Genomic DNA, 27,066 nt, shown 5'->3' with positions numbered 1-27,066 from the left:
ATCAGGCCCTTCTGAGGCACTGGGCTCTCTCTACACCATGTAGTCAGAAACTGCTCTTGCCTTGTCACAAAGACAGTTCACTACTCAAAAAAATGAAGCCTGAAAATGCCTCATGCTCAGCAGCTCCTTTTCTGCAGGCAGGAGCAGTAATCAGAAGAGAGCGAGCTGCTGATCCTGATGGCTTCAGCGTGTGCAGCATCCTTTCTGCTAATGCAGGCAGCTGAGAAAGCAGGAGGAGCAGCCTCCTTTGCAGGGAGTAAGAGGACTTCAAAACCCCAGCGTGCCTGATGATCTGCTGTGCTGGAATGAGTCACTGAATGAAGTTAGTTGGCACCAGCATCCCTGCTGTTCATGTGATTATAGCTCATTTGAGAGCATCATGCCCCCTCGCTGCAAGGAATTTGTCATTTCTGAAGGCACCACGTGAATCTGCTCCCCGTTGCCTCCTCGGCTAGCCGGGCAGTGCCACGGGCGCAACCACCACCCCTCCGCCTGACCGGACTTTGGCACAGAGAAGCAGCAGGCAGACACGCTCCTCCTGCAGAAGCAGCTTGCTGGCGAGACACGGTGCAGCCCAAAGAGCCGCTCCTTAATAGCACGGGAGCCAGCGCAGGGCCCCCCACAGCAAAACCAGCCATGCCAGAAGCCGTCGGTCTCTGCTCATGTGCACCCGTGTTTCAATTCAGCAACAGTGCTGCTTGAGGCATCGCTTGTTGCTGCTTGGTGCTGTGCGATAAGAAGCGGCACCAAGCACCCAGCATCTTCTCCCAGGGGTGCCTGCACACATGTACACATGGAAACCTGGGGAGGTTTCACAGCAGGAAAGGAGAGAGCATTCGCCTTTGCCTTCTCCCAGGCAGGGTGTATTTGTCATATCTCACCAGGGAGGAGAGTAGCGCTGCCTGCTCCTCATCTTTTTCTCTCCACGGCTGCAGCCCTGCTCAGCCCCAGCCCAGCAGGAAAACAAGGACATTACAATGAGCGCCGAAGGGAGGCTTTATGAATGGTGAAAGAAAGGGGCATCAAGGCCCCCCCCAGGGGGAAAATTCCTCCCAATCAAACGGCAGGAGCAGAAAGGGCATGTTTGTTAACTGGTTTGGGGTTAGAAGCAGCCCTGCAGGGGAGCATGAAGGGAATAGGGTGCCTGCCCCAAAGCTGGACCCTTGCAGAAACTATTTACTGCTACATCTGTTCTCCATTTTATTCCTGAGCAAGTTGTACTGACCACCTGGGCACCCCAAGAGAGCAGACCACCAGCTGTGCTAACTGCTGTGAAGGGCAATTAGCACAGCCCAAATCTCCAGGTCCAGAGGGGGAGAAATCTGCGCTCCTGCTTCGAGAGAGAGAGCAGCACCCAGAGATCTGAGGCTGGGTGGCCCATGGGGATAGATGGTAAGATTGTAATAGCACCCTGATCACAGACACTGCAAAAGTCAATTAAAGCAAGAAGAGAAATTGCTTTTAAGCAATTGCTTCATGCTGAAAGACACTGTGCCAGACTTCACAGATGCTACCCCATGCCAGTCTTGCAGAAGGGGGGCTAATTTCCCTTTGGGGGTGGGAAAGGGTGACTGGAGCCACCCCTAATGACACAGGGGGAAATGAGACAAGGCATGAGGAGGGGAGTGGCGGGCATTTCTCTTCCTGCCATGGCAGAACAGCTGAGGTGGCCCGGTGGCTGTTTGGGACACTGTTAACATGGAGCCGTCCATGCCACCTTCTGTGCCCCCGCTGCAAGTGTGTGGGCAGGAGCCCAGCCTGCCCTGCTCCTCCAGCCCCACCTCAGTACACAGCCCTCCAGGATGAGCCCTCCCTTCTTTGTTCATGCTCCACTTTCAACTCAGCTCTCCTGAAAATGGGCAGCCGGAGCTGTGTGCAGGTCTTGGGACAAGGTCTCATAAATGGACGTAACCACATCCCTGTCTTACCCACTGCATCCCAGGAGCGCATCCGCCTTCCCCACAACAGCCCCATAGCAGTGGTGCTGGCTCATCTCCCCACTGCTGAGCCACCCCGGTCTGTCTCCTCGGCATAGGCCAACACATCTGTGGGGGCTTTTTAGCAGAAGTCCCTGCTCAGAGCCGAGCGCAGGCCAGGTCAAACCCTCAGCCTCAGTCTTGTGTGACCAGTGCCTTTCTGCAGCATGAAAATCAGGCATACTGCCGGGGCTGGAAGGAGCGACCTTCCTTTCCAGGCAAGGGAACACCAGCGTGACCTGTACCGTGCTTCCCTGGGGCGTGTGACACCACGGCCCTGCTGCCCACAGAGCCAAGCAGCTTGAATTACGCTCACTTGAATTCCAGGAGCCAAATTCACAGCGCGCTGTGCTGAGCCCTGAGAGCCACCGAGCGGCCGTGCCTGTTAGCTGCAGGCAGGCATTTCTGTCTGGCCGGATATAGGCATATTGGAAACTGTAATTTTCAACCTTAAATCCCAAAGGGTAATAAAAAAGGGCATGCATCTGCTCCTTCTTGTTGCCATGTCTATGACACAAGGTGGCTACAAGCCACTCTACAGCACGTAGAGCAAATACTCAGCACAGAGCAACACCCACGTGCACCCCGTTGTCCCACAGTGGTAGGAAGAGGCAGCCCCGCTGCAGTCCCATCTATATATTTATTGTCAAGATGGAAAGGGGAAAGATTTGGGGTAAGTGGAAACAGGGGGTAGGAGGGCACAGCAGAGCCCTGAGCCAAGTCATACCCTCAGCTGGTCTTCTTAAGCAGACCTGATTGGTAATCACAGGCAGCAGCTGGGCCAGCAAGGTGAACGTTACCAGGTGGCAAAGGTCCTATTCTGACTGCCTCAGCACTCTGCGCATGATAAGAAAATGCAGCCTGTGTGACAAGGTAAGAGAGGTCACCAAGTGTCCCCATGAGTGCAGTTAGGTGTACCACAGACCCAGCAGTGCTGGGTGTGCACACCTCCACGCACAGACCACGGCTGATGCGAAACACCCGACAGCCTGAGGTTCTGCACTTCAGCTCTCTGCAGCACCCCGTGGGAGCAGATCATAACCAGGCTGGCAAGATCAGTGACGCACAGCAGATCCTCCCTAGCTTCCTTCTCAGCCTGGTCCCTCAGACCAGCTTCTTCTTGAGAAACTGGCTCCTCAGCAGCAGGATCTGAGGAATCCATATAACCCATCCAGCTCGTGGTACCTCTTCCATTTTGTTACAAAGAATAAGTACAGAATCTTAAGCTTTATTTTTCTATTGGCCAGCAACTTAAACTGGGTTAAAAAAAAAAAAGCAATGAATATTATTACACAGAGAAAAAGTATAAAACAACTCAATGGACACAAGCCAACTTATTGTTCGTATTTCATTCTTCCTGGCCTCTTCCAACGCTGTACAATGTATTTGAAGGGAATGGGCAAAGGCAGCTATGAAGATACGCTGGAGAAACTAGAAATATTGCTTCAAGCAACATGCTCAATATTTTCTTCTTAAGTTAGTAGTCATTACTTGTCAGGATCTTGATTATAAAACAAGAAATAATTTAGAGATTTATCCTTTAGTTCATTACACAATAACTTGCATTTCTTTCCACTCTTTCCTACTGCTGTGGAACCAAGGATACACCTCAGTTCCTCCACCTCTCTTTCTGCATTAGTTAAGGATTACTTCACAGGGCTGATGTTGATGGGGGAGTTTCAGATTGACCTGCTTTGAATTTTAACTTGTCACCCTTTAGCGCCAGTCCAAGATTTCTGCTCTGTGAACTAAAAACTCCACAATGCTGCAAGACCCTTTAGGGGTCTGGGTGATTTTGATCACATTAACTGTCTGCTGCTAAGGGACAGGGCTCAGCTGGCACCACTAGAAGGCCAGGAGAGGGAATAAATTTGTTTATGAAAGGGCTTGTCTTCACTGCTTAGAAACCAAAACCCCACAGCCCTTTCTGCTTCATGGGTGTAACAGGCATACCAGGAAGGTGAGAACAAGACAAGAGGCACACAAGATCCTATGAATTCAGGCTAAGACCCTGCTGGCATTACAACAGCATTAAGTCCATGGCAGCGGTGATGTCTATGTCCTGTATGTATCCAGGATTCTAATGCAGAGGGAATATTTAATTAAAACCTATTCCTCTGCAGCAAACAGACAGTTAACCCAGCACTACCACTTTACTAAGTACACTGAGGCAACTGGTTGAATCTGACTCTCCTGACCTTCTTGGCAGTAACCAGTAAAGTGGGCTTCCAGATCTCATTAAAGCCAGAAAACTCTCAGCTGATTAATGATCTTTTTAAAGACTGATAAAACATTTGTATATATTCATTTCCTGCCCAAGAGAAACAAGTCTAGAGGTTTTAATTAGAAGAATCAAGCCAAGGGCATCTCTCAACATGTAAGAGATGTGAGAAGGTATTTCCACTAACTGAACAGGCCAAAGGGGAGCAAGATATGCCAGCTCCACAAACAGACCAGTTCTTCACCAAACCTCAGCAGGGGACAGGTAAGATGAAACAAAGTTTTCTCACTCACACTGGAAGCCACTCAATGAAAGACTAGACCTGAAAGAGTTAGAAAGTAGTCCATTGTCTTTGCTCCAGAATTGCTAGGAGGCAAAAGGCCTCTTGTGGCTCCTAATGGCACTGTGTTGGGGGAAGCTTCAAGGTAGAGGAGGAAGGATTGCTGAGAAATCCTAAGGCACCCACATCTTGGCAACATCAGAATCATGACAAGATTTCAACTGCACCAAGTTGTGCCCCCGATCAGCAGGGAGAGTAGCTCCTACCCTAAGCAACCAGGCAGGCATCCTCTCAGGTGGAGAACAGCTGTGTTAGGACACTGGTGCACACTTGGGAGGAGGGAGAGAAATCTTCCATGTGTAAGAGACTCAGCTCTGGCTCCAGCTCAGCGCAGAAACATCATCTGTTGTCACAGTCAATGCCTGGTGCTGCTGAGCCACTTCTCAGAGAGCAAACCATGGTTCTTGTATAGCATCCCGATACCTTCATGTTAGCTCAGGAAAAGCCTCATGAGAAATGGCCCTGGATAAGTCTTGCTTTGTAGTTATATCAAGGGACTGTTTTGCTAAAGCTTCTAGCAGAAGATCCACAGCTCTTTTGTTTCTTGACAATGAAGAGGACCCGCTGAACTCCTGGCTGCCTTGTACACAACAAGGAGGGTGACTTTCCCCCAAAGGGGGCAGGTAAGGCGGTGCATGATTCAAGAGACTTTTAATTACAGAGCCAAGTCCTCAGGTTACAGACACTTCTGTGGTGATGGTGGAGAGTGGTCAGGTTGGCAGGTGCTAAGGGAAGTGGCAGAGGGGGAGCGACAGAGTTCCAGCAGCTATTAATATGGTTCTGGTTTTAAACTCTTGTACAAGCAGCAGGTGAAAATCATCCCAAAGATCTACAGGGTTTAAAGAGAAGAAAGAAATGCATGAAAAACCAGAATGGATGCAGTGGAGGCAACAGATTGCAAACTAACAGTCTGAACCCAGACTGGAGTGGCAGCTATCTCCTGCCTGGGGATACTGCACTCCAGTTTGCAATAAGCAGCAGGAGAGAACATAATCTGTGCTAAGCCTCCTAATTAATCACCAGCAGCTTCTCTGGGGTGTAATTTGGCTACTTGCCAGAACAAAGGGGAAGATGAGGAACTCCCAGAGACATCTGCATCTAGAAGAAAAGAATATCCTGTGCCCTCCCCTATAAAATGGGAGCGGGGGGCATCCACATCCTACCCCTTTATTCATCACCCTCTCCCAAATCCTTTGCAGACCCGCAGTGCTGTTCTTCAATATAACACAGCTGAGGGAGAAATTCTGGATGATTTAAAATAATCCTAATGAACCAGGGTAGGAAACTCCTCCAGACTGGCTCTTCAGCTGCATGGGCAATCACGGCACATCTCCACAAGAGGTCTCTCTCAGGCTGCCAAACCGCCTGCCATGGCCAGCACTGCCTTTCCCACAGCCCTGGAGCAGAAGTCTCTCCCCCTTGCCCAGCTGGCTGCACTCCTTCACCAGAAGCAAATTTTACAGACCAGCAGAAGAGGCTTTTGCTTTGGAGCTAGTGAATCCTGGGGTCCCCGAAGTACCTGGCAACTTCTTGTCAGGCAGGGAAGAGTCTAAAATATCTAATTTTTTTCCATCCCTCAGCTCTGGAGTTCCTTTAACTTCTGTCCAGCACCCCCAAAACTCCACTCAGCCCTTTTACCTGCACGCAAGCAATGCTGATCCCCACTGCCCCGATAATTTTCAGATGCTCTTGAATGAAGTTTTCCAGCTTGGTAATGCAACCGCTCTGCAGGGTGAAAGGAGGGACATGGAAAATCAGCTTCATTTTAACCTCTTGTTCACTTTAATCCAATGGTTGCGACCCTTGAAAGCAACGCTATAAAAAGTGGTGTCTGTGAGCAATCTCTTCGCCTGACATCACTGGAAAAGCTACACTGCATCATGTTTTGCATCACTGTGGACCTACTGGCTCAGGAACCATCGAACAAACCCAAGGCAGCTGCCAGCTGGGCAGGAGAAATGCAGAAGAGGAACCAGCCACATCACACAGAGGGAAGCATGTCATTTTTCTCTGAGATATGTGGAGAAAGGTTCCCTCATTCGCTGCCTAGCACATGCCTGGAGAGGGTACTGACTCCTGTCAGGCCAAAAGGCCAAGGAAATGGAGCTAAGTGGATCCAGCACCAAGAACTCTAACATGACAGGAGCCTTTTAAGGGTAAATTCCTCGCACTTCTATTTATGACAGCAGTGAGTTTCAGTATAAGCCTGGAAAGCCAGGCTCTGCCTGCCTCTGCCTTGCAACTGCATCCTTGGCTGGCAGCGTGACCCCTCCCTTCCTGTTTCAGGGCCAAGTTTTTGTTGTCACAAGGCAAAAATAAATCACTAAGAACATTCTCTGTTGTTGTTATTTTGGTTTGGGGTTTTTGGTTTGGGGTTTTTTTTGTTTTGTTTTGTTTTTTTTTTATTTTAAGAGTTCCCTTTAAATAGTTAAACTGTTTAATCCATTGAGGCAGGTTTTCCATGGTAGTAACATCAGGGGGATTTATTGTGTAGGCTACAGTGGTGCCCCCAAGGGTGTTGGGGGCCCTCCTGCCCCAGGAGTTCACAGTGAGCAGTGACCTACAGGCATGCAGGCAGAAGGAAGGAGCGAGCATACAGTCCTCCAAAGAGGGATGGCAAAGGCCTCACTTTTCCCATGCTAGCATTAGGTTTTAGAGTCAACCCCAGCTGCTCTGATATGAAGCTGTTACTCCTGTTCCCTGATCTGACCCTCTTCTAGGTTCTTCTCCTCCAAAGCCACTAAAATCCTTTCTGAACTCTAAGACCTCATATCATGATATTCAGGATCTGATTGTGGATCCAAACCTCCCCTTGCAGCTTTTTCTCCTCTAGAGCTAGTCCAATACATCTGACAGCCTACAGGGCCTCTCTTAATAATGCAGCTGGGCAGCCGCCTCCAGCTTCACGCAGCACAGAGAAAGGACAGGAATTGGCAGCCCTGCCCCTCACACGGTTGTGGGTTTCCACTCTCAGAAACACCTCATCAGCCCTTGGACTCTTTTCTGCACTTCCTCGTTGGGTCTTGCCTGGAAGGAACAAACCTTATGGGAAAGCCTTCTTCCTGAAGGACAAAACCCAGACAAGCAGCTGGACATAAGAAGGGCTTTGGTAGATCAGAAAGACTGGACTTCATCTCCCTATTCATTCCACAAAGATAGATGGTTAGTTTCCTTTTAGCTGTTTGAGTTGTTTGGCTTAATACAGATGTTATTCACACTCCTTTTCTGAATCCTGCTCAAAGCACAGACTGTGAGAAGAAATACCTGCTCTGAAGGGGCCACCTCTTCATACACAGCCCTCCTTAACTGACAGGGGGAGAGGAACAAGGAAAAAGCTCCAGTTGCTGCTCCCCAGACTCAATACAGCCAGTGAAGGTGCTGGTTTCCCTGATGAGAAAAAGGACTACGCTATCCCATAGAGAGTGTCACAGTGAGCAAGTTAAAAGACAGGCAACAGGACTGGAGAGTGCCAAAATAAATGCAAGAACTTTTACCAGCCTTATGCAAACTGGATGAATAAATGGTCTAAAAGCTACCTTTTAGTTACTCAGCTAGTCTGGGATTCAATTTGCTTCTTCTAGAAAAGAGACAAGCCCCTCTATCCCAACTCCAGCCTTCTTTTCAGCCCGAACTGTAGCCCACTGGAACTGACCTAATTTGTCTGCTACAGGGCCCTCTTTCTTCCCCACACGCTGTTTCTTTGTGCTGTAGGTCAAATCCCACGATCTCAGTCAAGGAACAGAAATATCTCCATCTGCACTTCGCTGAGTAATTCCAACAACAGGAAGCTGTGTCAAATGTAGGGCTCACATCCAAGTCTCTTGCCAGAACCAACAACCTCTCCCACTTCCCCCTATCACCAGCATAGTCTGTAGTAACAAATACATTATTTTTCTCTATATCTACATACAAAATAATAGCCTAGATGGCTGAATGCTCAATTAGATAAATTAATTCTGCTTTCTAAGGAATCCTACTGACTTTGAAGCCTACCAACAGTTTGCAGCAATAACCTTACACCCTCACTCCCTGCCCACCTCCTTCACATACTTTGTGACAGGCAGCCCTGAAGCCCTTTTGCTCTTTACCTCCTTGTAGATGTTGGAAGGATGGTCTCTTCGGCCACACAGGTCGGTTATTGTCTTACAACAGCTGTCTGGGACTTTCCGTCCATTGGCCTCTGGAGATTTGATCCACAGGCTGTCAGCCCAGTCTGTGTAGTTGTTGCTCCCACAGCACTTGAACTGCATGCACACAGAGCAAAGGCTGAAGCCAGCAAGCACTGCAACCACCTCCTCCCTCCAGCCTCCCACACCAAACCCTGGGCTTCACCCTCCTTTGCAGAGAGATTCCAGCTATCTCACAGGGTTTTTTTTAGGATACTATAATTATTAGTGACTTTTGTGTTAAGAGTCCCCAAAATGGCTATTAAATATCAGCTTCACCCATCCTTCAGCAGCTGTGACTTTTGGTTACTGCCGGGATGAACTGTAACCAGAGTGCACCTGCAGCTGCCTCAGCTCTTAACCACTGGACTGGAGAGCATTAATGGTAATAACAGGGTAAGTTTAATTACCAATTACCATCACAAATGCACCTGCTATGGCAGTATGTGTATAGTAGGCCCCATGCTTTGAAAGTGCCTGTGCACAAGGGTCTTTTCTGCGAGAAAGCCTGTCAGAACTGCAGCAGCCCTAACCTGAGCCAGGCACAGCTAGCAACAGCAGCAGGAAGGCTCTTCTTTCATTACATCTTGCTCTCTAGGGTACTGAGGAGCTTAATGAAAAATGTCAGCAATTTCTCCAAAACTTTGAAGTGGGAAGTAGAAACAGCTGTCAGAGTGACTTGGCAGCTCCAGTTCACTCTGGGAGCAATTCAGATGTTGTTTCCCCAGTGCTACTGGGCATGCAGTTCAGAGGTCACACCATGCAATTCTGCTGGTTGCATGGCCCAGGTCCTGCACCCCAATCAACCTCAACTTGAATCAGAAGGAGCAGAACATACACTCAGCATACAGAAGAAACATATGTATGTTGGATGTCAAGAGCCCATAATGGCTTTTCTGTTTTTGATTTTAAGCCCTTCAGTTGCATTAATTCTCCCTTCCTTTAGAGATACCCACCTCCTGCTGCAGTTTGTCTACTGCGCTGGTAACACTCTCTTCTCCCTCCTTCCGGTACTTCTGGGTCATGGTGTTCTTCAAATTTTGCTTCAGCTCCATGCTCAGCTGAATGGAAGAGACAAGTGCAATGATATTACAAGGTAAACTCAGCCCTCAAGAGTGACCCAGAGCCCTGCATACGTTTCATTGCCTTTGCTCCAAGATGAAAGCAGAGAGCCTAGTGGAAGCTACAGCTTCCTTCAAGATCGTCCTCCAAGGTTGGACTGGACAGGCTTATTCCCAATTGATTACAGATCATGCCTCCATTTTAATAACCAGAAGGAGGTGCTTCAGGACCAAATTTCAGCCTGTGTTACACATCACCATATGGGTCCTCACCTTGAATATGTAATATTGCCAAGAAATGCCTGCAACAGAGAGAATACAAAACTGTGCCTCCTTAAATATGAATACGCCTATGAGACCACGTACAGTCTTCTCCCTCTGAAGCCTGTGACAAAATACTAAAAACCAAATCACTCTGTCCAGGAGCAGGAAGAAATCAGAGTCCTGGGCATGCTGGACTAAAGCACGTAGTCTTGAATAGCTCTTGTATTGGCAACAAAAAGGATGCCACAGGAGGGAATTAAGTGTGCAATTGCTAAAGTACTGCAAGGCTTTTCTGATAACAGTGACAGAGAAACGAAGTCTGATTTTGCAAGTACAGAATTTCTGAAAGCATCATCATAAACCACTGGCATGTTCAGGTGATGGGATTCAAACATTTATTCCTGTGGAGCCTCTTCTGATCTAGCTGAATTCTTCTCACCCATCCAGGTGACAGCCAAAAAGCACCAAAGAGCTGCATCTTTTTTTTGTCATCCTGGTTCATACAGCAACACTGCCTTAGTCCAATACCTGTGAAATTCTAAGTTTCCTATACTAATAAACAATGTCAACATCCATTTAGATGGGGTCAACGAATGAAACAAGGGGGCAGCCTCTCTATACACCTTTTATTCTACACAGCAAGTAGTAAATGAGAAGTCAAACATCTGGTTATCCTAAACTGTGAAAAATACACTGTTTTTTTCAAATGGGGACAACACCTACCTCACAGAGATGGTATGAGGCTTCATTCATTAATATTTGCAAAATGCTTTGAGATCCTGGGCTGGGAAGCTCTACAGAAGTGCAAAGGACTTAGTGTAATAAAAAGAAAGGAAAAGGTTCAGCAGCTGGCAGGCATCAGAGGCAAATAAAGAGGAGAGTCCATTAGCAGAATTATTACTTGGGAGAAAAGCAGTTACCTGCGGGCTCACGGGGAAGAACTGCAGCATGGAATAGAGATAACAAAAGAAACAGTTTAGACACACACGCAAGCCTTAGACACCAAAGCAAGAGCTGAAGTAAAAATAGTGGCAAACAGAGCGAGCAGCCTGCAACCAAGAAAGAAGGGGAATTTGTCAGCCAGAGGGCAAGGGGAAGTGCAGCTATCGATCAGAGATGCCCTCAAGTGATCTAAAGCATTCAAGGGTACAGGTCTGAATATGCTGTCCCTTATTTCAACCTAAGGATCAGCTCCTCTTCATCCGTTGTCATATATGAACCTCATGCCTTTGCATGGATGGATGGATGGACAGGCACTGGCTTTCTGCCACACCTGCCAGGATTCATCTTTCCCTCTTAAATATGAACGCTCATACCACTGATCTCCCCTGGCAGGAGCCAGTATGGTTCTTTGGCTCCTTGCAAAACACCAGTGCCCATCTTAGTGAGGCAAAGCACAGAAGGCCTAAGAGAGAAACAAATGGCAAGGAAACCTGGCAGTGAAGCCAACAAGATGGGATGTCCAGCTGCTTTTCAGACAGCCACTTGACAACAATCCTAATTTGCCATTTCCAATCAATTTCCAGACATGAGAGCAACTTCGCAGGCTGTTTCTGCCTTGGTGGTTAAACTCCCTTTGAAAACAAGTGATGACTTAAGCCTCTGCTCTCTGTAACTGCAAAAAGTGCCAAGCTAGAACTGCAGCTGTGGGGAGCCTGTAGTGTTCTCCAGCCCCTCAGCTGGCCTGGTTAAGTAAAGCTCTCAAAAACTTCTTGACCTGAAAGGACCTCTCTGCTGGACCATTCATTATCTTTGCCAGTTCAAAAGCACGGCATATAGCTTGCTGGCTGCAGCAGCAACTGTTCCTATGTCCTGAATATACTGAGTGGCACTAACGTGATTTCAGTTGCTTGCACTATGCCTTGAAGGGCATTAGGAGAGTTCCTAGATCTACACAGCCTCAAAAATTGTCTTCTACAAGGCTCTGCAGAAAAACAGCACACAAAGGTGAACCACAGGAAGGAGCTGAGAAGCAAGGCTGAGCAGCCTCCCTAGAGTAACCACCACCACTTTCTCAAAAACAGTAAATAATCCAAGGTCTTCTCTATGGGGAGGGGAGTGAGTACAGACATGTAGAAAGGTGAACCACAACCAGACCCTAGGTCCCAAGCCTCCAAGCCCAATTCTGGCTGGAGAAATGAGATGATAACCAGCTGTTTTCTCTCCCTGGTTTGAGTCTCTAAGGACCAATGTCCACTCACCTGCTGGTAGTAGATATAGGCCAGGATTCCAGCAATGATCTCCAGGAGAAAAATGCACAGCAACAATATGAAGTACTGTAAAATAATGTGAAAAGCAGGACATTAGAACAGAATGTAAGGAGATACCAGGAGCCAGCTTTTCATTAGCTGGTAAAATGCATGATTCCCTTCATCAATGCTTTTCTGCAGCAGTGTTCAAAGGCAGGGGCTGGAGCTAAGACCTGAATAGGGTAGGAAAGGAACAATCCCACAGGTTAAAAAAAAAATCAAACCTCAAAGCCCCCCAAACCACAGGATAACTGAAGACAAGCAGCAGCAAGTGTGAGTTTAACTCACAGAGCCAGAGGGATGTAGAGAATGGAAAAGTGCAGGCAACTGAGATAAGATCACTGGACAAAAGAAAGTGGTTGCTGGATAACCTGATGACTACACTCAATATCATAAAAAAAATCTGATTCTGACATCAATGCATAAAAATTTGAAACTTTTGCTTGTTTTGATATTGTTTAGGGCATTTCACCAAGTTACTAAGGAGCAACATATGTTATAATGATGATTCAATAAAGGGCCCATTTCACCAAGGATACAGCAGACCAGCTAAGCGTAAGCATAAACCATAGGTTTATGTCCCAGTGACTTCTGTGGGGATCAACAACAGGATGAAGGGCGCTATTGAAGCAGATGGACTTTAGCGCTGATTCACACTCAGGACTGTGACTGTATGTTCTGCTGAACTAGGTTCTAAAGGGAAAAGCTCAGTATCTCAAAACCAAAGAGAGAAGAGCTCTTAGAAGACTAAGAGGAGAACATGAGTATTTCCTAAAAGGGCTTAATGGCAGTGAAATGGAAAGGGATGTGCCCTGCTTACCACAAGGAGAATCAAACAGACAGTACAGAAAACTGTTGGGAGCACTGTTCCTATACACAAACAGGAAGGGAAGCCAAACCTATGAGAAGGAATGTATGTACTAGATTAAAAGCACTGTGGGCAGGCCTGAAGACAGAGGGTGATGTGGCTACTTTCTCCTTAGGAAGAGCAAGCTTTTCAGGGAGAACCCCTGTCCTGACACACAGCCCCTGCCTTGCTCCTGGTCAGCAATGAACAGTTTCTTTACAGATCCAGGCTGTTCTATGACTGCTATTAATCTTTCTGTAGATAAAGCTGAAGAGACACCAGTTCCAGCCATAACAAGGACCTCATGCTAAATCCCTGTAAGAGTTGGCCTCCCCAGCACAGAACAAACAAAATATCTCCCATTTTCTGTTTTACCCCTGACCTTAAGAAACAGCTGTTCCCAGGGGATGAAGCAAATGGCAAATGTAACTGGACATCAAACCATCTTCTCCCTGGCACAAAGAAGGACAGTGAAGACCTGGACACAGCAAGCTGACCTACACAGCATGGATGCCTTCTGTTGCACAAGGGTTACACCCCCACTGTGCACCCTTCTCCACTAGGTATTTGCAAGCTCCTTTGCAGGAGTAAAATGACACAGACACAAACACTCAGGCTTCCTCTTTCACTCCTGTTGGGATTCAGCAGCTGTGAAGGACAGACAGCTGGGTTTTATCTGCAGACTGGGCTTTAATCTGAGGACACAATCTCAGACTTTCATTCCCCAGCCCCAAACTCTCACTGCGACCAAACACTGACTGTCTCTGCAGATGCCTGTACAAGGTACCCATTCATACCAGGGGAATGAGTCACGCAGTGGAGTTCGGGATAGCTAAAGGCTGGTCCCAACACTGGCAGGAGGTTGAAAGGGGGCAAGAAAGGATTGACATGCCTTGACACAAAGGCTGGCTTTCTTTAGTTGGAACCTAGTTATGCCCTAACTGTTCTGACATCATCTCTCTGCCAAGGAGGGTGGCAGGATACTGAGAACAATCAATGAACTGGAAAGTTTGTTTGTTTTTCCCTGCTCTGTGTTGTCATGTCAGAGGCATTCAGGTAGAGCTGAGTTGCGTCACCACAGCTCGACTTGTTGTGCTGGCTTACAGTGGATAGAAACAAACATGTATCCAGCAGACCTTAAAAAATTTGAGTCACAAGGCTCTTGTAAAACTTTGTAAGGGAGGTTAGTGCATCTGCCACCCATGCATCCAACTTGTCTCTACGGATACACTGCATCATTATCCTTATCTGAGTCTCATCATTCCCTCAGGGCCACTTCCAAGTATCATCCTGACATAGAGGAGCAGCAGCTTTCACTCTGGACACACACAGAGCACAGGGCTGTTCTCCTTGCTCTTCATCAGGAGTTGCAGAGCTTTCTTACAGAGGTCTGCTCTGGGAGGAGTAGGCCAGCTCTGGCATGGAGCTGCAGGGACATGCCCTACTCGCTTCCCAAAGGCCGCAGAACAAGTCAGAAATGTGGGATCACCCAAAGGCCTGTAGCAGACACATGCCTGGACCTGGGTGGGCTCTGGGCAAAATTTACTCTTACTCTGGCTCCAAGCCAGAGTCAGGGCTATCTGGTGTCTCCTCAAGACCTACATGGTCCAGATTTCTTCCATCCAGCTTCAAGTGTTTGAGTGAAGCACCAAGCTTTAGTGTGTTTTCTCTGAATAACCCAAAGCACAGTTCAACCCCCCTACAATCCACATCACTCTCTGGAGAGGTCTTTCTACTATCTAAGAGATACATAGCAACTATACCCCTAAAGCAGCAACCTCACTTCAGTGGGAGGGCTCCAGGCTGAAAAACAGTAGGAACAGAAATCATAACCGACATGTGTTGCCTTCTCCCTGTCAAAGGTAGCTAACTAGAAGTGGCACTGTGAGGGGCCAAGCCTGAAGAAAGCCACCTTCTTTCTTTACATACAAGGTCTTCTATTCAATGGGTCCTTTCCCAAGACTCCTGCTTGCATACTTTTGTGTATGAAAGCATGCATCTTGACTGAAGCATAATATAGTATGGTTTGTGTGCTTGTAAAGAGCTGGACTGCAGCATCACGGCCAGCCAGACTGCAGATCCACGGCCAGCCAGACTGCAGATCCACTGCCATGCCTGCTCACGGAGCCAGAGAAACTCCACATCTGCTGCCCGAGCCTCAGCAGATCACCCAGCTAAGGAGGGACATGAGGAAGGCAAATAAACAATGACACAAAAAAAGTAGGATAGCTGTGAGCGATGAGTAATGAAATACTATGAAAAGCCTTGAAGTGAACCCATAAAACTCATAGATAGGTAGAAAGGCAGCAAAAAAATTCACAGCTTCCTGAACCTTTAACAGAAAAACAAGCTAAAAATCAGATATGCATTTTGCAAACAGCACCCAAAGCTGTCAATACTTGATTTTTAAAAGCACCAAGGAGGCACTGGGGAGAGTGGAGATTGCTGCTTACAGTGCTCCCTTCCATACTTAATGTGGGCCTCTGGTACAGCGAGAAATTGGGACAGGCTGGCACAGACCCCGGGGCACTGACTGTGAAGCTGTCAGGATTACTGTCTGAGCTCAGAGCTGGCAAAGGCCTTCAGCCAGGCTCACCCAGCCCTGGCAAGCACAGCCCTATCTCTTTTGCAGATTACTCACCAGCAAGCAAAGCAGAGCACAAGCAAGAAGAGACAATAGGCCTGTCACGACCAGCCACTCCAAAAGGACGCGTGGTATAAGGAGACAGAGTGACCTTTTGTTCCGAAGAGACAATTATCAGTTTTCTGTGGCAGAATAACAAAGAAAACCCCACTGGATTTTCATCCATAGCTTCTGGCTGAGGCAAAAAGACAAAGGGAGATCTCTTTGGCATGGAGAGTAAGTGAAGCAAGGCCAAAATGGACTGCTACAGACCAGGAGCCTAATGAACAAGCACCAGCAATGCACTCACTGTGTCCTCCTCTGTGTTTTATTCTCCCTTCCTAGCCCTACTCTGCCTCTCACAGGGATTACCAGGCCTTCAAAGCAGTGGTACAAGCACCAGGCTTGCTCACAACTCCTATTTCTGCTCCTCTATCCAAATGAAAGAGGGAAAATGGGACAGTCAGGTGAATGAGGATTTGCAAAGGAGCTGGTGAAGAGTTGCTGAAGTATCCTTTTCTGCAACTGTGAAAGCAAAGAACCACTGATTTGTTATTTCAGTCACTGCACTCACCACTGTAGCCCAGATACTAAAAGGAATTGCTGCCACACTTCACACTGAAAAGGAGATTTGAGAGGGAGGAAGTGGAATAGAAACCCTCAGGCTGGTCAAAAACTTCAGTGTAAGAAGGTGAGCAGGGAGTTCAGGAAGTAACACAAGGAAAGGTGTAAAAGAAAAGGCACATTATCAAAACAGTGTGCCTTTTTTCATGGAAACAAAACTAAAATAATTTTTTTGCAACTAAAGAAAACGTTCATTCGAAATGTTCTGATTTTTAACAACCAAGTGAAAAACCTTGTTAATTTGGCTTGAATCTACTGTTATTAAAAGCCAGTTTTGTTACAGGTCTCTCATTTCCTCTCTCTTCCCATTTTCCAAAAGAGAATATGGGATAGGCAGGGAAGAAGGAAGAGAGAAAAGCCATGAGATTTTGTTTTGAGTAGTTTCAATAAATGTTCTCACACAAAGCATACGTATTATGACTATAATTTGTACTTTTGAACAATACAGTGGTAAGCACATTCTTTGGGTGGATGAAAGGAAATGCTCTGCAGTAGAACCTGCCCCATAGGACAAGGGCAGCACTGCTGTTCAGAGCTGGAGGCCTTTAGTGGTATTTGCTCTAGGACAAATAAGGTTGGTACAGAACACAACCAAGATGTTTCCCTACCTCGCAGCATGTTTCAAGAGAAAATGGGGTGAATCCTCCCCCAAACAAAACAAGCAAGCAAAACTTACCACTCTCAGCAAATTCCGACGCTCTTTGAAGGTGGCACAGCAACCAAGGATGCCGGTAACCATGACAACCACCCCAGCCACCACCAGAATATAAGCAGTTGCCGAATACGTGCTGGAGGAGAGCAGGCTGATGTAGTCACTCTTCTCAGCTAGGGTCCAGGTGCCCACTGCCATCACGGCCCCACCAGCCAGCTGAGTAGAAATAGAAGCAAGCAAATGAAGGGCATCTGATTTGTGAACTTTCTCACTTCCCAGAGTAACTGGACTGGGATACCAGGACATGCCTCAGCTCCACAAGCTGAGCCAAAAATTATCTACACTACAGGAAGGACCTCTCAGAGGTCTCACCAGGACCGGGAGCAGGCCCCAGTACACTGAGAGGGGCTGGGCTTCAAGGTGGCTAGTTTAGCACCCCAGACAGCCTGAGATGCAAGCTATCTGAAGCATCTACCTGTGCACAGCAATTCTTACTTGGACCAGAGCCTTCCCAAAAGTAGCCACACTGTTATCTGGGCAAATCCAAAAAAACCATCTAATTTATTGGGGTGCTACCTAGCAGCAGAGGGGAAGGAAACAGCTTTACATCAGCAAGCTTTCCACTGTTTGTCAGGGAGCAATACTACCAATAAATGACAACCATGCCCAATATCTCCTTCCTAGACTACATATCTGGGGAGAAAGCAGTCAAGGAGCTAAACAGCCTGGCTGGTTGAACTCACCCTTGCAGCAAATGAACACAGAGAAGCCAACCAGACTCCTAGCAGTCCCTTCTCTTTGCAAGCCTTATGTTTCCAGAGGGTTTTATTCAGTTTCTAGTAAGCTCAGACAGTTTTCCTTAAAGGTCTGACCTGGACATTCCAATTCTCTGTCCCAGGCAGCAAAGGAAAAAACAATCCTTTGGCATCAGTAACCTTCTGGTGAAAAGCACAACTCTAGGAAGCTCTAGTGTGGACCCAGCTGCAAGAAGGTGTTTATTATCCTTGCTCTAGCTGTCCCACTCCACTGCAAGGACTCCCTCTGCCATTTTGAGAGGAGGAATGGCAACACAGGGGAGTCCTCAGGTTCCCTGAAAAAGCAAGCCAGGTGAAAAAACAAAGCATGTTTTCAGGTTCCCTGTTGTTTTCTATACTTGGTAACATGATCTAGAAAGAGCAAGAGACTACAGTGTCAAACCATAACTTCTGCAGCCTGGGCAGGCAAGCCCAAGGGGTGGGATTTCACCCCACAGGACAAAATCTGTGTCCTACTGACATCAGCACTTTTTGCCAAAGACTTCATCAAGCCCAAGATTTCTGCACCCCTGACACCAAAACTGCAGTGCCATCTCAGTGCCTCTGAAATATACTGAAGTCTCCTACCCAGAAAAAGAAGTTGAAGATGAAGAGCAGGTACTTGAGACAGATGGTCCCACATGTTTCCTTCTTTTCCGTATACTCACGCATCTTTCTGGCTCAGCAAGTTCCTGAAAAAAAATCAGAAGAGCTTGAGTCAGTCAGTCATCTCACGTCTTCTCCCAAAAGGCCAGCATTACTACTCTCCTCCTGCAAGAACTCAAACTTCCAAACTTTTGCTGAAGTAAGCCAGTGAGCAAGCCATTCAATTGACCTCAGGGATGCTAGACAGTGCTTGTTTAGATAAAGAGCTCTTGTGTCCATTTGGGTGATCTACACAGCATGAGACCTCACAGCGTGAAAGGGAGGCAGACAGTACCAGCATGTGGCCTTGCTGTACTGCCTTCATCCTCCTTCTCTCTCCCCATCCTGTTGTCACTTCTGGAGACTCATTTTCCTTTAGATCAATACTTGCAGTGGACGGATCAGAGCTACCATTGTGTGAGTGGTCAAGCCAAAACCATGAACTGCGATCAATGTTAAAGTGAGGAAACTTCAATGTAGTTCATGCTCACTTCTTGCTGTTTGAGCTGAAATAAATTAAATCCTAGAACAGAAAATCCCAGTATCTGGCTCCTGAGTGCAGCCTGTAACCGCTGCTTCTGAAGGCAGTGACAGAAACCTCTGTCTTTGACATTTAGGGAATAATCAGTCTCCAAAAAAATATTCTTTCCTTACTGGCATTAGTTACAACTGCCTTAAATAGATCCCTCTAAGTTTGGGCTATTTTTAATCTTTACAACTGTACTGGGAATGTACTTGTTATCCACTCAAATACCCTATCCTTTTGAACCCCAGCAATATGTTGGAGTAATTTTCTTCTTCACTCACTTATTTCTCATGGTCCTTCTCATTGGTCAGCTGTCTCCTAGGGCAGCTGTCCCAGCTACTAAGAGGAAGAAACCTAACCATTGGCTTCAGATGATCTGACAGCATAAAACGCCACTGCAGATACCTAATGAATGGGAGTTCGTTGTGGATCAGGCCCAGTGCAGTGTTACATATCTGCTACACTCTTGAGCAGGTATCTCAGAAGTAGGTCTGCAGCAAGTACAGTTCCATGTCACTTCACTGCCTCCTGTTGATGCCAAAAGGTCTGAACCTCTCAAAAAAATATTCTCACCACTGCCTGACTAGGCAGACAGGACAAAGGCAGAGCATTACTTCCAGCATCGCCTGTGTGAGGCAGTTTGCAGAAGTGCAACAAAATCCGCACCACCTCTCTTGCATTCAATTTAAAAAAATCATCCCTTTCCTCCCCTACCAGCCAGCAGGGAACAATGCAAACATCTTGCACTCGTATCAGAGCAAAACGCTTTCCTAAAGCAGCAATCTCCCTGGAAGCAGGCAGGCAAACAGCCTCTCCCCTTTTCCAGAGGCACGGAGTTCTTGCTTGCTTAGATTACAAAACTTCTGCCCACAAGTGACATGAGTTTCCTCTGGGGACCCACTGCAGCTGCAACCCAGCCACACAGTACACTTATCTACCTTGGCAAGTCCACTGCAAAACATCTGACAGTAAAGAAACCAAGCAATGGGTACGCACAGCCAGGCCGCACATCAAGGGGCTATCAGTTTGGGTCAGTCAGTCAGTATTATCTTTGCCACTACATTGCTAACACCTGGCTTTAGAGCCAGATGAACCAAGGCCGGGAACAGCAGCTGCCCATTCTGCAGCATAATTGTATTTTATTTGCAGGGAACTGTTTTCTTTTGCTTCACACCAGCCCACTCGCAAATCCCAGCGAGGCCTGTGCTTTAGAAACTAATAAATGGAGCTAACGGGGAAGGCAAGGGTGAGAACTTGCCAGTAGTGCCACCCATGCCTGTCCTCCATCACCATTTCACAGGAAAACATTTTTCTCTAGAATAACATCTGGCAACAACAGTTGGCAGCAGCAGGCTGTTTCACTGGCAAAGGGAGCAGCTCTGAGATGGTGGCATACATCAAGGAGAATAACTTTTCAGATTTATCTTCAGAAGAGATCAGAACCTCCAGCAATGCTCAGATTAATTACCATGTGGCAGCACAAAAGGGCCTGGGGCAGTGGGGAGGAATGGATGCTGGTGGTACTGTATGCACTGAACAGACTTGTAAATTCTCAATGAGTAGACGCCCTGTGAACGCAATGTTCATGGAAGGTGACAGATTTACAGCTCCCAGAGGCTTCATTTAGCCACAGAACAGGAATGGCAGCAGCGAGGCAGGCTCCCACAGCCACACACGCCTGCACAGCCCTAAACAGATACATTAGCCCAGACCCGAGAGATTCTCCAGTAACAGATTCTAAGGGCACTTGGCTTTTTGCCCACCCCTTCTAACATCAGGGCTGTACGTCAGGAAAATGCACTGCAGGTTTGCTGAGACAGACCCCGGTTCATATCACTGATAGCCAGGGGACAGTACCAATGCTTACTGTCCTTGGGCTGGCTCATCGGCCCAGTTCCCCTCTTGCTCCAGAGGATTTCAGGAACTTTTCCTCCTCCCCTTCAAAGTATGTCCCCCACCAAAAAAAAGCCACTACAGGTATTTCCACATATTACCATACAGCAGGTGCTGGGCCCTAGCGAGGGATGCTAACTTGTCCCTCCTTCTGATCTGAGAGGTCAGAAATCCTAGACCAAGCTGCATCTTGTTCTGGGGGAGGGCTGGGCAGACACACAGCTGCGATCATACCTGCACTCAGATGACAGTCTGAAATTCCCCACAAGACTGCTGGTCCTGCTCCACCAAGCGCTACATACAGGCCTTTCAGGCAGCTCGGCTTCACCACTGGGAGGAGAGGATCTGTCTGTTTCCAGAAAGCTGGGAGGGAACAGCTGCAGGTTTATAAAGCATGGTGATTCGCGCAGGGACAGCAGGCCATGAATCAGAAAGCAATCAGGGCTGTCCTGTTTGATCTATCCTTCCTAGCCAGGAGCAGAGCTGATGGCACTGGCTGCCTCTGCATGCTTAATGACTCACTCAGCGAGCTATTCAGGGAAAGGCAGCTCACTGCAGATCCTCTTTTTGGAAGTCATGTGTTTGTGCTCCTTGCCTCACACAGGGTGGCCTGCTGTCTCTCGTCGCCTGCAAAAACAGGTTCAGGCTTTAGAGAGCTACGCTGGTCTTCAGAGAAAGCAAATGAGGGCAGGAGACACCAGTGAAATGCCTCTCCCAAAGAGCCCAGTCAATGGAGAGGGGAGCCACAATCTGCCTTGCAGGCTAAGGGTGACTTTGGGCTGTGAGCCTTGTGGTCCCAAAAAGCACAGAGGTGTTGATCTGTGCCACAGCACCAGGATGAACAGGGGGAGCCTCATCCTGACTTCACTGACATGACCAGGGTCTCTTGCCTTCAGTCATCTTTATAACAGACCCTTAGAAGTGACACAAATCACCCCTGAAACCAGACAAGAAGCAGCAACATTAATTAACACACATGGTTATATTCTATTTTAAAACACCAAGGCAAAGGTCTATTCTGAATCACATCAACAATTACGAACGAGCTCTCCAGTGGACAGAAAATGGCAAGCTATGCCACAGAGATGTACTTACAAATGCATAAAAACATACTAATTAGACATAAGCTTCATAATGGGAAGCGCTTTGCTAACTGAAAATATGGTTAGAAGACCAAAAGCACTTCCACAATGAAGTTCACTTGATCAAGTCCAAATAGACAGTAGCTTCATCAGCAACTTAAATTTAAGCAAGCAATCACGGTATATGGGCTGTGAAATTCAGTCATACAATGAAGAGAGGTATTTTTATGTAATTCACCAGAAATCAACAACAAGTTCCTATTATGCCCACACACACTGCAATGTAACTGACAAAGAGGAACAATGCTCTAACTAAAACAAAATGCACAAAGATGCGAGGAAAAAACAAGGACAAACTTAGTGCAACAGAACCTGCACATGAAAGGGAGGGCTAACAGTTTGAAGATTAACTCAAGAAACAGGGAGTTGAACAGCTTGAATCCAATTCTCTGCTCTGACACAGATTTTGTGCATGGTCTTGGGCAAGTCCTTTAGTCTGTCCCTTGCCTCTGCTCTTCCTCCCCAGTGCAGGACCCTCACCTTTCTCTAAACCCAGTGATGTTGTAAGGATCCGCACCAAGAACCCCTGCTGACAGAGAAATGCCAGCTGTAAGGCATGACAGGCTCCAGGTGACAGGTGTATTGGCAAAAACCTCAGAACATCACAATTTCACTGCCTCAAAAGTGCTTTTGCCAGTATAGGCTACTCTGGCCAGCGAACTGGAACCACCTCTTTTGGAGTTAGTAAAATCCATACTTACAATGAGAGGACTGCTTGGTAAAGCAATTTTGGCAACCATTTACGAGGCATGCTGGCTCAAATACATTGAAGGTTGCAAGATTATAGTAATAAAGTACAAGAGAATGGAGTAACAGTGAAGCACCTACATGAAGAGCAAAAAGGAAAGGATGACCCACCTACTCAAACATCTCGAAAAAAGAAAAAAGAAAAAGAGCAAGCTCATTCTGCCCTGTCTGACTGCAAGCCACAACCTCCCAGCTGTGTAAGAACACACAGTGAACAACTGCCAGGCAAGGCAGACGTCACTTCAAAAGTGAAACCATTCCATGGCCTGATTTTCTTGGGCTCTCATCCTACTGAAACTGAACGCTTAGGACAAACCAGACAATGGGAAAGCATCAGAAATTGAGTAGTTTGACTCCAGTTCCAGGTGCTAAGCATCTGGGAACACAAGCACTGGACAAACAGCTGTTTTGTTGTGCTAAGCCACCTAAAATCTCAATGGCAGGACTTGCTCTGGTTATCCCATATCAGACCACTGTATTTTTATTTGCAGGCCCAAAGGCACATACAGGCACACACCCACACCCCAGCTCAGAAAGCATGTGGCATACACACACACACTCCTGCTGGCTAGACATTCATTTAGTCATCACAGATGTTGCTTGGTACCTTTGCCTCAACTTGCACAGTAACAGTACTTAATTAGTACTTAAACAGCAAAGAAAGCCAGGCCTGCAGGCTTTTTCTGCACAACCTGCCCTAAAGCAGCATCTGACAGATGGGGAAGAAACAATGCCAAAGCAAATGAAATAGCTCCCAGGCCATTAAAAGCGCCATTATTTTAAAGTATTGATTTTTAAATGATAGCAAGAAAATCAGTATCCAACACACCAGTGATGTGTATTTCATAGATAACTTGTATGCCAGAAGTTAGATAAGTTCTAACATCTTTGCCAACACACACAAGAAAGACTTGCTGCAGGAAAAGCACTCTACACCTATGCTGCTATGAAACTGCAGCTCCCAAAGGGCTGCAAGTCCAACATCGTAAGCCCCCTGCCAATACAGCCACCTCACGCAGCCAGTGGGCACGCTGCTGGCCTGGAGCGCAAGGTTCAGCTATGCTGGAGTCTATCTAAGCTGGCCCAGATAACGCTGGCCCTGAGGCAGCTCTTAGGAAACAAAGCAGACATCCTCCCCTTGGTATGTCCAGTGGAGGTGTGGGCCAATAACCCATTATCTTCAGCAAACTCATTCTCCAGCAGGGCTGAACTCCAGCCTTTGAAAGCATGACCTCTCTAAGTTCCCTCTCTGTAAGATGAAAATACTACCACCACCTCTTTACCTACCCACTGAACATCCTCAGAAAAGGTCTCCAGCTGCTTATCAACTTGCCAGCACGCCTCACACAGCCCAGAAAGCAGGCAGAAGTCATTAAGTAAAGCCTTCCCAAGAAAGGAACTCTGAAGCTTGCAAGTGAAGAGCTCCAATTTACAAAACTACTGAGTGCCATTATCTACCCCAAATTAATAGCCAACATGGGTCAACAGTTTTGACACTGACCTTTCAGCACCAAAGCAGCTCACAGCACCAGTGCAAATGTTCAGTGCTCTTCAAGTGCTTTCTTCCACCCCCTCTCTTCTTGCTGGTTTTGGTCCTCTGCTGGATTCAGGAAAGCAGAAAGCTGAAAAAGAAAAGAAAAGGATGCAGAGAATTATTAACTATGTCAAAGATTATTTTGGGAATCAATATTAGATAATATACTTTGCCATCAAGTCCTCCTTTTAACAGAGAGCATGTGATTTCAGAATACACCTTATAAATGCATTTGATTAAACTGCAAAGCGTGCACTGGGTAATGGAGGAGAGCCAAACTGCGGCAGTGAAGGGCGTGAAGACCTTCTGATGGTAGGAAGCTGTCAGAACAGGTTTATATTCACTGCTGCAACCTGTAAATGCTGCTATCATTTCTGTCATGGCTGTGTACACACCACAACAGCTTGTTCTGGTGCAAAAGGCCTGAAAGTAACTCCATGAGAAAGCTCAGGAAGAAGACCCTTCTGTGCAGTGTGAAGCCCTAGCTGGTGTTAGTGCCTTGAAGTGATCATTGCTCTGAGCCCTCCCATGGGAGGTGCCTGGGAAGAGGAAAGAGGTGGGCACGCAGTACCAGAACTCATTGTGTACCTCCATCCTCTGCTCCCAGGGTGTACAAGCCCCAGGATACAGAGTGCGAACCAGAGCAGGGCCCCTGTAGAGAAAGGCGTGCTAGAAGTCACCATTTTCTTCAGCCTCTGTCCCTCCTGAAGCATAATCAAGACACAGGTCCTAAGCACCATGGTAGGCTCTGCTGGAAAACAGCTCCCCTGAATTCATCTGCCACTGCCAGCAGTGTCACCAGCCAGTTTCACCACCCTCATCATAAAAAATTTCTTCCTTACATCTAGCCTGAATCCGGCCTCTTTTTGTTTAAAATCATTACCCCTTGTCCTGTCACAACAGGCCCTACTAAAAACTCTGTCCCTATCTTCCTTATAAGCCCCCTTCAAGTATTGAAAGGCCACAATAAGATCTCCCCAGAGACTTCTCTTCTCCAGGCTGAACAATCCCAGCTCTCTCAGCCCTTCCTCACAGGACACGTGTTCCAGCCCTCTGATCATGTTTGTGGGCCTCCTCTGGACCCACTCCAACAGGTCCATGGCTTTCCTGTACTGAGGACCCCACAGCTGGACGCAGTACTGCAGGTCGGGACTCACCAGAGCAGAAGGGAACAATCACCTCCCTCAACATGTTGACCCACAGTTCTTTTGATGCAGCCCATGGTATGGTTGGCTTCCTGGGCTGCAAGCACACATTGCCAGCTCATGTCCAGCTTTTCATTCACCAGAACCTCCAAGTCCCTCTCAAAAGGGCTGCTCTCAATCCCTTCATCCCCCAGCCTGTATTGATACCAGAGGTTGCCCCGACACAGGTGCAGGACCTTGTACTTGGCCTTGTTGAACCTCATGAGGTTCACATGGGACCACTTCTTGAGCTTGTCCAGGTCCTTCTGGATGGCATCCCATCCCTCAGGTGTGTCAACCGCACCACTCAGCTTGGTGTCATCTGCAAACTTGCTGAGGGTGTGCTCAATCCCACTGTCCATATCATTGATGAAGACATTAAACAGTACTGGTCCCAGTATGGACCCCTGAGGGACACCACTCATTACTGATCTCCATCTGGACTTTGAGCCATTGACCACTATGCTCTGGATGCGAACATCCAACCAATTTCTTATCCACCAAACAGTCCACCCATCAAATCCATATCTCTCCAATTTAGAGAGAAGGATGTTGTGGGGGACCGTGTCAAAGGCCTTACAAAAGTCCAGACAGATGACACCTGTAGCTTTTCCCTTGTCCACTGGTGTAGTCACTCCATCATAGAAGGAGACTTGCCCTTCTCCAAGACTTGCCCTTGGTGAAGCCATGCTGGCTGTCTCGAATCACCTCCCTGTCCTCCATGTGCCTTAACACAGCTTCTAGGAGGATCTGTTCCATGATCTTCCCAGGAACAGAGGTGAGGCTGACAGGTCAGTAGTTCCCAGGGTCCTCCTTTCCAACCTTTTTAAAAATGGGTGCAATGTTTCCCTTTTTGCAGTCTCCACGGTCTTCACCTGACTGCCATGACTTTTCAAGTACCATGGAGAGTGTCTTGGCAACTACATCAGCCAATTCCCTCAGGACTCTGGGATGCATCTCATCAGGTCCCATAGACTTATGTATGTTCAGGTTCCTCAGGTGGTCTCAAAACTGACCTTCTCTTACAGTGGGAGGGACTTTGCTCCCCCAGTCCCTGCCTCAAGGTCCATCCACTCAAGAAGTGGGGGAAGAGAGCTTGCCAGTGAAGACTGAGGCAAAAAAGTTGTTGAGTACCTCAGCCTTCTCCTCGTCTGTTGTTACCAGTTTGCCAGTCATGTTCGTTGGGAGGGATACACTTTCTTTGACCTTCCTTTTCAGGCTGACATACCTATAGAATCCCTTCTTATTATTCTTTGCATCCCTTGCCAAGTTCAGCTCCAGCCACGCCTTGGCCTTCCTGACCCCATCCCTACACAACTGGGCAATGTCCCTATACTCTTCCCAGGACACCTGTCCCTGCTTCCACTGCCTGTGCATTTCCTTCTTGCCCTTTAGCTTGACCAGCAGGTCTCGGCTCATCCATGCCGGTCTCTTGGCGTCCTTGACTTCTTACACCTGGGAAACCGAGAGCTCTTGTTCTTTATGCAAAGCGTCCTTAAAGATCTGCCAGCTCTGTTCTGCTCCCTTGTCACTGACGGCAGCTTCCCAGGGGGTCCTACTGACTAACTCCTTGAACAG

The 27,066-nt window shown here is 47.4% G+C and overlaps 1 protein-coding gene across 2 annotated transcripts in view; it reads right to left on the bottom strand.

Moving 5' to 3' along the window:
• Positions 1 to 3,188: 3,188 nt before the first annotated feature.
• Positions 3,189 to 27,066, bottom strand: part of CD151 (CD151 molecule (Raph blood group)) — a 39,255-nt gene continuing 15,377 nt past the window's right edge. For both annotated transcript variants that reach the window (XM_049820787.1, XM_049820786.1), the window contains exons 2-9: positions 24,272 to 24,392; positions 18,406 to 18,509; positions 17,048 to 17,239; positions 12,230 to 12,304; positions 9,660 to 9,764; positions 8,626 to 8,781; positions 6,176 to 6,262; positions 3,189 to 5,366 (exon numbers count right to left, since the gene is read on the bottom strand). In XM_049820787.1, the coding sequence (XP_049676744.1) occupies positions 5,307 to 5,366; positions 6,176 to 6,262; positions 8,626 to 8,781; positions 9,660 to 9,764; positions 12,230 to 12,304; positions 17,048 to 17,239; positions 18,406 to 18,489 (759 nt within the window). In that variant the 5' untranslated portion in view covers positions 18,490 to 18,509; positions 24,272 to 24,392 and the 3' untranslated portion in view covers positions 3,189 to 5,306. The remainder of the gene's footprint in view (positions 5,367 to 6,175; positions 6,263 to 8,625; positions 8,782 to 9,659; positions 9,765 to 12,229; positions 12,305 to 17,047; positions 17,240 to 18,405; positions 18,510 to 24,271; positions 24,393 to 27,066) is intronic.

The sequence above is a fragment of the Accipiter gentilis genome, chromosome 17, assembly GCF_929443795.1.
Source record: "Accipiter gentilis chromosome 17, bAccGen1.1, whole genome shotgun sequence".
In the NCBI taxonomy this organism is placed as follows: Eukaryota; Metazoa; Chordata; class Aves; order Accipitriformes; family Accipitridae; genus Astur; species Astur gentilis.
The sequence above is the reverse complement of the archived record's forward strand: the minus strand, read 5'-3'. Positions and strand labels throughout refer to the sequence as shown.